Below are 10,295 nucleotides of genomic sequence, written 5' to 3'. Positions count from 1 at the left end.
CGCGCAATGCCGCAATGTGCGCATTATAATTAGTATATTTGTCAACACATATAGCACATGGCAAAGCACATGACTCAGCAAGCTCAACAGAAGATTCAAAACAATCCCTTTCCCTCCCTCTTATAACTGCTTGTAACCAACTTCTGTTAACAAGTTGTTAATCCTCCTTCCCTTCTCTAGCTTAGTATATATACTCTGTCTTCTGTAATGATCTCTTCTTGATGAATAATACACTTGCTTCCCTTCTTTTTCACTCTTACAATCTGTTTTGTAAGTTTCCTGAAATGGTATCAGAGCCTTGATGGCTTGGAGAGCACCTACTGTAAACATGGTTCATCCGTCAACTTCAACAAGTCATATTCCTGTTCCAGCTCCGATTGCAACCTCTGCTACTGCAGCTCCGGTAGGCTACGACCCTAAAGATCGCACAGATCCTTTATACCTTCATCCGAATGAGAGCCCAGCTTTGCAACTGGTGACGGCGCAGCTGGAAGGTCGATCTAACTACCATCCGTGGGCGAGAGCCATGGAAATGGCCCTAAGATCAAAGAACAAAATGGTGATTGTGGATGGAACAATGCCGATCCCCAATTCAGCTGATCCTAGGTTCTTCTATTGGGATCAATGCAACACCATGGTCCTATCATGGATACTCAGAGCCCTCTCTCCTACGATCGCCAGAAGTGTGTTGTGGATCAATACGGCAGAAGGAATTTGGAAAGATCTGAAGAAACGATTTAGTCAACAGGATGTTTTTCGTGTCTCTGAAATTCAGGCTGAAATCCACCAAACTAAACAAGGTGCGTCCACTGTAAATGAATATTTCACACAATTAAAACTATTGTGGGATGAACTGCTTGTGTTAAGACCTGCCCCTGCATGTGAATGTTCACCAAGTTGTGCCTGTGGAAAGGATCTCTCTGAAAAGGTTAGGGTTCATCTGGAAAATGACATGCTCTCGGTTTTTCTCACTGGTCTCAATGAGAATTTTACCAACACCAAACGTCAGATTATGTTGATGAAGCCACTGCCTGACGTAGGGGAAGCCTTCTCCATGGTTTCTCAGCAAGAAAGGCAGGTCAATACAAGCTCAAACACCCTGGGAGACAATATAGCAGGAGCCAGTGCCTTCTTTACTAAGGGAGACATCCACAATAAGAAGGGGTACTCTAATCAGAAACCCAAACCAGTTTGTAGTTTTTGTGGATACACAAGTCATACTGTGGAGAAATGTTACAAAAAGCATGGCTATCCCCCTGGTTGGAAGCCAAGAAACAAAAGTGCAGCATCAGCAAACCAGATTCAGACTTCCCTGCAAGAGACTGAGGAATCAGAGAACAATTATGCCTTCAATCAAGAAGATTACAGAAGGTTCTTGGAGTTCATGCAGCATGAAAGGTTTAATAACTCTCCTCTGAGTAATACACCTCATGTCAATGCTATAGCAGCCAACTTCATCCCAGATGCTAGGATGGAAGGTAAATCTGCTAAGCCTGCTGAAAATAATCTAACAGAGATTGAATTATCTTGGTTTCTTGATAGTGGAGCCACGCATCATATTGTTTGTAATATGCATCTCCTACAAAATGCAAGAGGAGTCCAGGGTATATATGTTGATCTACCAAATGGACAAAAGGCACCTGTATCCCACATTGGGAGTGTCCAACTGTCTGCTGAACTTGTTTTGGTGAATGTTCTGTGTGTGCCAGTTTTTCATTGCAATTTGATATCCTTGGGAGAGCTGATAAGAGAATCAAATTGTAAGGTCTTGTTCCATTCTAATCAGTGTGTTATACAGGGTCAACACCATGGGAGGATGATTGGTCTAGTTGAGCTAAGGAAAGGACTATATCAGCTCATCTTTCCTGCTTTTATTCAATGTAAAACTGCTGTCAATTTGTGTAGTTTTTGGCATGCAAGATTGGGTCATGCTTCTGAAGGAAAAATTAGATTCCTTCATACTGTAGATAACAAGATTTGTAATGACAAAACCTGTTGCTTGTGATTGTTGCCACTTTGCAAAACAAAAGAGATTGCCCTTCCAGTCTAGTCTCTCTACTTCAAATGATTGCTTTGATTTGGTGCATGCAGATATTTGGGGACCCTATCATATTCCCACTATTTATGGTCACCAATATTTTTTGACTTTAGTAGATGATCATAGTAGGGCTACTTGGGTTTATCTCATGAGAAAGAAGAGTGAAGTCAAACAGCTAATACAGTCATTCTGTGAAATGACTAGTACACAGTTTGGAAAGAATGTAAAATGTATAAGATCTGATAATGGGAAAGAGTTCTTGATGGAAGAGTTCTACCAAAACAAAGGAATTCTTCATCAAAAATCTTGTGCTTACACCCCTCAGCAGAACAACATTGTTGAAAGGAAGCATGGGCATATCTTGTCAGTAGCAAGAGCCCTAAGATTTCAGTCCAACTTACCTGAATACTTCTGGGGTGACTGCATTATGCATGCAGTATATATAATCAATAGACTCCCATCTACAGCCCTGGACAACAAGATTCCATATCAGATTTTGTTCAACAAAGTGCCTCAATATCAACACCTAAGGGTGTTTGGTTGTTTAGCTTTTGCTCTTGTTCCTAGCTGCCAAAGAAACAAGTTTGCACAAAGGGCCAGGAAGTGTATATTTCTGGGATTTGCTAATGGAGTTAAAGGATACAAATTGTTTGATCTGCAAACTAAGCAGATATTGTTGTCTAGAGATGTTAATTTCTATGAAAATCTCTTTCCTTATCAAAATTCAGGCATTACCCAGCAGGAGGAGTTGGTCTTGCCATCAGAAACTATATCCTACATGAATACTGAGGATCTTTCTGTTGAAACTCCCACTTCTGATATTGGACACAGTCCTGATGTTCCACCCACAATTGATGAAAACTCTCAGCCTGCACCATCAGATCAAATGGAGAGCATTATCACTATATTGCCACATCCAAGAAGATCAGCCAGAACAAGATCTACACCAGCCTATCTAGATGATTATTCCTGTCAAAACACCATTGTCAAAAGATCCTCTCCCCATGACATCTCTAAGGTCATGTCTTATGCTAACTTGTCTCAAGCATATAGAGTTTTTGCTGTCAATGCCTTGGAGGCCAGAGAGCCTAAAAACTACAATGAGGCAATTAAACAAGACTGCTGGAAGAAGGCCATGGAGGATGAAATATCAGTTTTACAAGCCAACAACACCTGGACTATTACAGATCTTCCACCTAATAAGGTACCTATTGGATGTAGGTGGGTGTACAAAACCAAACTCAAGGCTGATGGGACTATTGAGAGGTACAAAGCTAGGTTGGTGGCCAAGGGCTATACTCAAACACCTGGTTTAGACTACCTAGACACCTTTAGCCCAGTGGCTAAAATAACTACCATCAGAAGTCTGTTAGCTGTTGCTGCTGTCAAAGGCTGGACTCTTCATCAATTGGATGTAAACAATGCTTTTCTGCATGGGGACTTGAATGAAGAAGTCTACATGCAGCTACCTCCTGGTTTTTCCCCCCTAAAGCCTGGACAAGTATGCAAATTGGTAAAGTCATTGTATGACCTAAAGCAGGCTAGTAGGCAGTGGAATGTCAAATTGACTCATGAGCTGCTAAGTATGGGGTTCACACAGGCTGTTTCTGACTCTTCTCTGTTTATAAGAGGGCAAGGGGAAGATTTTATTGCATTGCTGGTATATGTTGATGATCTGGTGCTAGCAAGTCCTAACTTGAATCATGTTCAACAGATCAAAAGACACCTAGACAATGTCTTCCACATAAAGGATCTGGGACCTCTAAGGTTTTTTTTGGGGCTGGAAATTGCAAGAAATAGCAGTGGTATCTCCATGTCACAGAGAAAGTATGCTCTAGAACTTCTGGAAGAAACAGGTTTCCTAAGCTGCAAGCCTGCCAAGACCCCTATGGTTACATCCATAAAATTCAGCAAAACTACTGGCAATAAACTTGAGGATGCTACTCAATTCAGGAGGCTTGTAGGTAAACTGCTGTACTTAACCATCTCAAGACCTGATATCAGTTATGCAACTCAACAGTTGTCACAGTTCCTTGATTGCCCTACTGATATCCACTTGCAAGCTGCTCACAGAATCTTGAGGTACATCAAAGCAGCTCCAGCTCAGGGCTTGTTCTTTTCTGCTACTTCATCTTTACACATCAAAGGTTTTACTGATTCTGATTGGGCAGCATGCCCAGATACAAGGAGATCAGTCACAGGTTTTTGCATGTTCTTTGGCACTTCTTTAGTCTCATGGAAGTCCAAGAAACAAGTGACTATTTCAAAGAGCTCCTCAGAGGCAGAATATAGAGCTCTTGCCACAGCAGCATGTGAGATACAGTGGCTATTATATCTGCTTAAAGACTTAGGGATAGATGGGAATCCTCCAGCAGTGCTCTATTGTGATAGCAAATCCGCAATTGCTATTGCTGAAAATCCAGTGTTCCACGAGAGAACGAAGCATATTGAGATCGATTGTCACCTTGTGAGGGAAAAACTACACAAAGGGATTCTAAGGTTGATGCATCTTTCAACTCACAACCAGTTAGTTGATGTGTTTACAAAGGCTCATGCTCCTAACTCCTTCTGTGAATTAATTTCCAAGCTGAATCTTCATTGCATGTATAATCCAGCTTGCGGGGGGGGTGTCAACACATATAGCACATGGCAAAGCACATGACTCAGCAAGCTCAACAGAAGATTCAAAACAATCCCTTTCCCTCCCTCTTATAACTGCTTGTAACTAACTTCTGTTAACAAGTTGTTAATCCTCCTTCCCTTCTCTAGCTTAGTATATATACTCTGTCTTCTGTAATGATCTCTTCTTGATGAATAATACACTTGCTTCCCTTCTTTTTCACTCTTACAATCTGTTTTGTAAGTTTCCTGAAAATATTAATAAGTAAGAATTTCTCTAATAATAAAATTAGTGATTCCTAAAAATAAAAAGTGATAGATGTCCAATTAATTAGGTAAGTTATAAAATATTACTAGTATCTTTGGTAAATAGTTGTTAGTTGATTGGATTAGTTGGTTAGAAAAGTGTTTGGTAATTAGTTTGTAGATGATAGTTGATTACACATGCAAAAATTACTTTCTCAAATAGCTGATCAAAAAATTGCTTTAAGTAGTTTTTTTAATTTAGGATTTTGGAACAATAAGTTGTTACAAAAAACTAATTAATCAAACACTCATATTGATTGTTTAACCAAGTCAAACAGCTAATAGTGATCAAATAAGTTAAAATTAACTGATAAGCTAATTATGTTACCAAAGAGGTACAAATATACTTTGACCCTGTTTGGTAAAATAGTTAGCTTATCAGTCAATTTGGGCTTATTTGACCACTATTAGATGCTTGACTTGGTTAAACAATCAATATGAGGGTTTGATTAATTATCTTTTTGTAACAACTTATTGCTCCAAAATGTTAAAATTCAAAAAGCTACTCAAAGTAGATTTTTCAATTAGCTTTTTGAGAAAATCATTTTGTATGTGATACATCTAACAACTAACAGCTAATTTACCAAATACTTTTTTACAATCACCTAATACTATCAACTAGTCAAACTCACTAAGAGCATCTATATCAGCAGTTTTTTGTTGGTTTTTGGCCGTGGAAATAATTGGTGTGGAAGAAGAACACTGATGTGGAGATCAAATTTTGGAGAAAGTTTTCTCCTGCAAAATCTTTGATTTTGCAGATTTTGGAGGAGTAGACTAAAAAAAATGCCCAACAAGCGCATTTAGGCATACTTTGCGCGCGCTGAGGCGCGTCAGAGTGGCCGCCAACTGGCGGTCACTCTGACTTTTTGGTTGCTATTATCTCCTTTTTTTTTTTAAATCAGTTTTGTTTTATTTTTTTTTTCTCCCTTCTCATATTCACTTTCTTAATCACACTTACCAAAACTCCTCAAAAAAAAAAAAAAAAAAAAAAAAAAAAAAAAAAAAAAACCTCCACTATTATGAATGCTCTAACCAAATTAACTAACATCTATTAGTTAACACTCATTTACCAAACCCTTGCTTTTGACTTTTTTATTTTTATAAAGCAATCCGACAGGGCGACATGGTATCTATTGTACGAAGAAGTCCAGATAATTGTATGCCCACTTGTCTCTTTTTTTCTTCGTCTTCTCTTTTCTTTTTGGGTCTAGGCCTAGTAATAATTGTCGACATAATAAAAGCTGAAACTAGTTTTCTTGAATCATCACCATTTCCCAGTGTGATGATATTGTCAAGAACAGCCTTTCAGGATATATAGCTTATAACTATTGGACACCTGAGGCTATGAGTCTTTGTTCTAGGACAACATTTCAATATACTACTATAACTATGTTACTTTGTCTTTCAAAAGCTACCACCATGCAATGCCTATTGTATACACCGTCTACCTAGATACATCCAGGTCCTGTTAATTAAATCAATAAATAATCTTTTTTTTTTAAAAAAAAAAAAACAAAACAAAATATTTGTGAGATCGGATGAGAACACTCCAAAAAAAAAAAAAAGAAAAAAAAAAGACACGTAATTCACTTGCAACTTTTAATATCAAATCATCCAACTTATCATTAAAAAGAATTTATCGAAAAGTCTCAAAAAAAATCAATAACACTTACTATCATGAAAGTGTGAATATAGACCTAGAAATGTAAATGTGAATAACACGTACTATATCACTTTCAAATTAAACTAAGTCAGCTTGTAATAACATTCTTGCAACCATATAAAAACTAAGGGCATCTTCAATAACTGTAGTTTTTAAGAATAGAACAAATAAAAAATTTTGAGAAAAAAAAATACGGATTAATACACCTAACAGGCGTGTGGAGTGCAGGCGCCTCGGCTGGGCGCGCCTGGTGCGACTCACGCGCAAAGGGAGGGAGTCTGTTGTTTTTTAGGTAGGGCCCACTGCGGAGACAAAAAAAAAAAAAAACAATCCCTCCTGCAACTAAACCACCCTAAAAACACTAATGGAGATGCTGGCCATCTACATCTATGATTTCATACCAATTGCAAAACTGATGTGACATTCTTTTTTTTTTTTTAAGATACTACGTTTAGCAACTCTGACCGGTCAAATTGCATTTGTTGCAATTTGACTGTCAAAATTGCAATTGCAATTCTGGCAGCTTTTACATCTTTTATTATTATTTTAATTATTATTAATACTTTATTGGTAGAAAATAATTTTGTTAAATAAGTTAATGTAATAGTGAGGTTATTTTTGAAAGAGTAGAGAAAATTGCATAGATGAAGAGTGGATAGTGAATAATTGAATATTTTGTGGTGTGACATTTTGAAAGTGAGAGAAAATTGCATGAGTGCGAATAGCCTAAGTGACAGTCTTTTGTACTTTTTTTTGAATGTTACTGACTTTATTACATTGTAGTATCTGTTAAAACATACTTCAACACCTCCACTGAGACTCGATCTCATGACCTCTTACATTTTATAATAATAATAATAATAATAATAATAATAATAATAATAATAATAATAATAATAATAATAATAATAATAATAATAACTTTATTATTTATTATAAAATAATGTCATTGTTTATAAGTTCATTTGGTTCTAAAGTACAGATGTAACTATTGATTATTTTAGATTTAAAATGCATCTATAATTATTTTCATGTGTATGTAAAATTTCTTATTTCAAGTTATTTGAGATTATTATTTTTTTATTTAATTTAAATTTTCGTTATAAAAATATGTATTAATTTAATATAAAGTCCATTTTTGTTGCTATGTCGCGCCCTAGGCCTATAAAATGATAGGACCAAGCTTGCATATAGGGGCCCTTTTTTAAATTTCGACCCACCCCAGATCCATAAAATGTATGGGCCCTTTTTTAAATTTCGCTCGGCCCTGGATATATAAAATGTTTGGACCGGCCCTGCATATTTGTCTCCGCCTCATCCCATAAAGTACTTAATTTCTACTATCTACTATCTACTATCTTCTACTATACTAATAAGAGCCCAAGAGAGTTAGGCCTATAATGGGTAGAAAAAATGGCGGTCACAGATTTTAATCAAATGAATGGCTCAGATTGATTAAAAGATTGATAAGATTTAAATTTTACACTAAAATTTCCTAAAATACCCACACATCGTTACTAATTCCGTTAAAATTTTAAGAATTGCCGTTAGTTCACCGTTAACTTACTCATTGATTTCAATAATAAAAAATAAAAGATCTTAGGTTCGAACCTCATCCCAATCAAAGTTGACATAATTAGTACTCTATTTTACTCTTATTAAATTATATAAATAATAATTTAGTAGCTACAACAAAAAATTATAGATATGCATTTCTTTAATTTAGAATTATGTGTCCACAATGCCTTTATTCAAAAAAAAATTATTCATTATCAATAAATTAAATAAGAGAAATAATTGTATTAGTTATATTGTCTTTATTTTTCTACAATATAAAAATTCTTTATATTCAAATTTATTAATTGATTATATTTGCTACATTGTCCTTACAATGTCTTAATTCAGTGAAAAAAAATTATTCATTATCAATAAATTAATTAAGAGAAATATTTTCATTAGTTATATTGTCTTTATTTTTCTCAAATGTAAAAATTTTTACATTCAAATTCATCAATTGATTATATTCACTACATTGTCTATTATCTTTTTTTTTTTTGCACTATTTTTCTAATTAAATATCAAAGTTATAATACAAAATAATGCTATATATTTATTTACCAAGTATTTTATTAATATCATGAAAAAATTAAAAAAATATAATTAATAAAGCCAACCATATTAACTACATGAGAGATTTTGTGACAAAGAGAGTATTCAAATCACACAACAAATTGAAGTGAGAACTACCTTGCAATGTCCTTGTTTGACAATCAGCAGTTAGCGCGCGGATTATATTAGCGGATTTGACCAACGAATTTATTTAATTATTAACATTGGGTAGAAAAAATGACCGCCAAATTATTAAATCAAATGAATGGTTCAAATTGTTCAGGTTTTAAATTTTTTTTTTTAACTTTTTCTAATTTATCCTTAATTATATAATTATCCATTTAACTTTTTTGTTAAATACCGTTAATTCACCGTTAGTCTAATTATAATATTAACGTCTAATATAGAATTATAATTACACCATTAATCTAATTCTAATATTAAAGTCTTAATAGAACTTAACCACAAATCCTAATGTCGAAATCTCCTCAAACAATAGTAGTATATATTTAATATTTTATGCCCTAATTTTTATTTGTTCTCTCTTATGTCCCGTATTTGGTTTCAACCATACCTATACAATTATTTTATTGACAATTATAATCAATCTTGACTATATTATCTTGCATTTGTAAACTTAGAATTACCTATTTAACCCGCACGGGCTTAGCTCAATGGTTTAGTAGGCAGTATTTGGGAGAAGAGACCAAGGTTTGAACCTCGGCGGCGGCAGTGCGGGAATTATGTCCAAAGTGGGCAGATTCCTTGTTCGCACCGTCATTTGGTCCTGTCTGCTGAACCATTGAGTCACCGTGATTTACAACTTCCTACAATGCTCTGTCGGGTCAGAGTGTGGGGGGCCCTTGGGGTAGGGGACTCAACCTTTGGGAGAAGAATTACCTATTTAAATACGCAAATTCAACCTTCAATTATCTATGCATGAACAATTTCAATATAATCTTGCCTTAATATACTTTAAAATACTTATTTAAAAAAAAAAAAAAACATTGGACATTATCCCAATCGCGTAAAAAATTAGTATTACTATATTTAACCGAAGTTATCCGACCACACGTGATCAACACTTTTCTTGGTGATTTTGTACTTGACTTTACATTGACCATATTGCACTTGACTAGTAATAAGAATATGTTCCTTTCAAAAAAAGAAAAAAAAAAAAAAAAGAAGAATATGTTCAACCCACTTTACATCGTCTCGCTCTTCCTCTACATCTCATTTCTATACGTTGGATTAGTTTATTATATGACTAGAATTGTTCAATCCACTATAACACAAAAAATAAACTTTGTATATATTCACAAAATTCCGTGTACAGCGTGTGTATAATTCAAAGTGCAAGTACAAAATCTCTGTGTAGTCCTTTGATTTTTCACTAACATTATCTACTGAAGTGTCTTCAAGATTCAAATAGCGTAGCCTCCGGAATTCAAATGGTATGTGCCTCCGGGATTCAAATGGCGTGATCTTCAACAGCAAACGTCAAGCTTCGAAGCAATTAACTAAAATGGCTTTAAGTTGCTTCAAGATCTTCAAATG

The 10,295-nt window shown here is 35.1% G+C and overlaps 1 protein-coding gene across 1 annotated transcript; it reads left to right on the top strand.

Annotated features, from left to right (window-relative positions):
• Window positions 1-301: 301 nt before the first annotated feature.
• Window positions 302-2,005, top strand: LOC109157055. Its single transcript, XM_019304936.1, has one exon. The coding sequence runs from the start codon at window positions 302-304 to the stop codon at window positions 2,003-2,005; it is 1,704 nt and encodes a 567-aa protein (XP_019160481.1).
• Window positions 2,006-10,295: the final 8,290 nt, after the last annotated feature.

The sequence above is a fragment of the Ipomoea nil genome, unplaced genomic scaffold (assembly GCF_001879475.1).
Source record: "Ipomoea nil cultivar Tokyo-kokei standard unplaced genomic scaffold, Asagao_1.1 scaffold2761, whole genome shotgun sequence".
In the NCBI taxonomy this organism is placed as follows: domain Eukaryota; kingdom Viridiplantae; phylum Streptophyta; class Magnoliopsida; order Solanales; family Convolvulaceae; genus Ipomoea; species Ipomoea nil.
Note: the sequence above shows the minus strand (reverse complement) of the source record. Positions and strands in the feature narration are given on the sequence as shown.

Bases quoted from the DNA above. Each gene is read 5' to 3' on its own strand.
- LOC109157055 (XM_019304936.1), top strand. From the start codon at position 302: ATGGCTTGGAGAGCACCTACTGTAAACATGGTTCATCCGTCAACTTCA.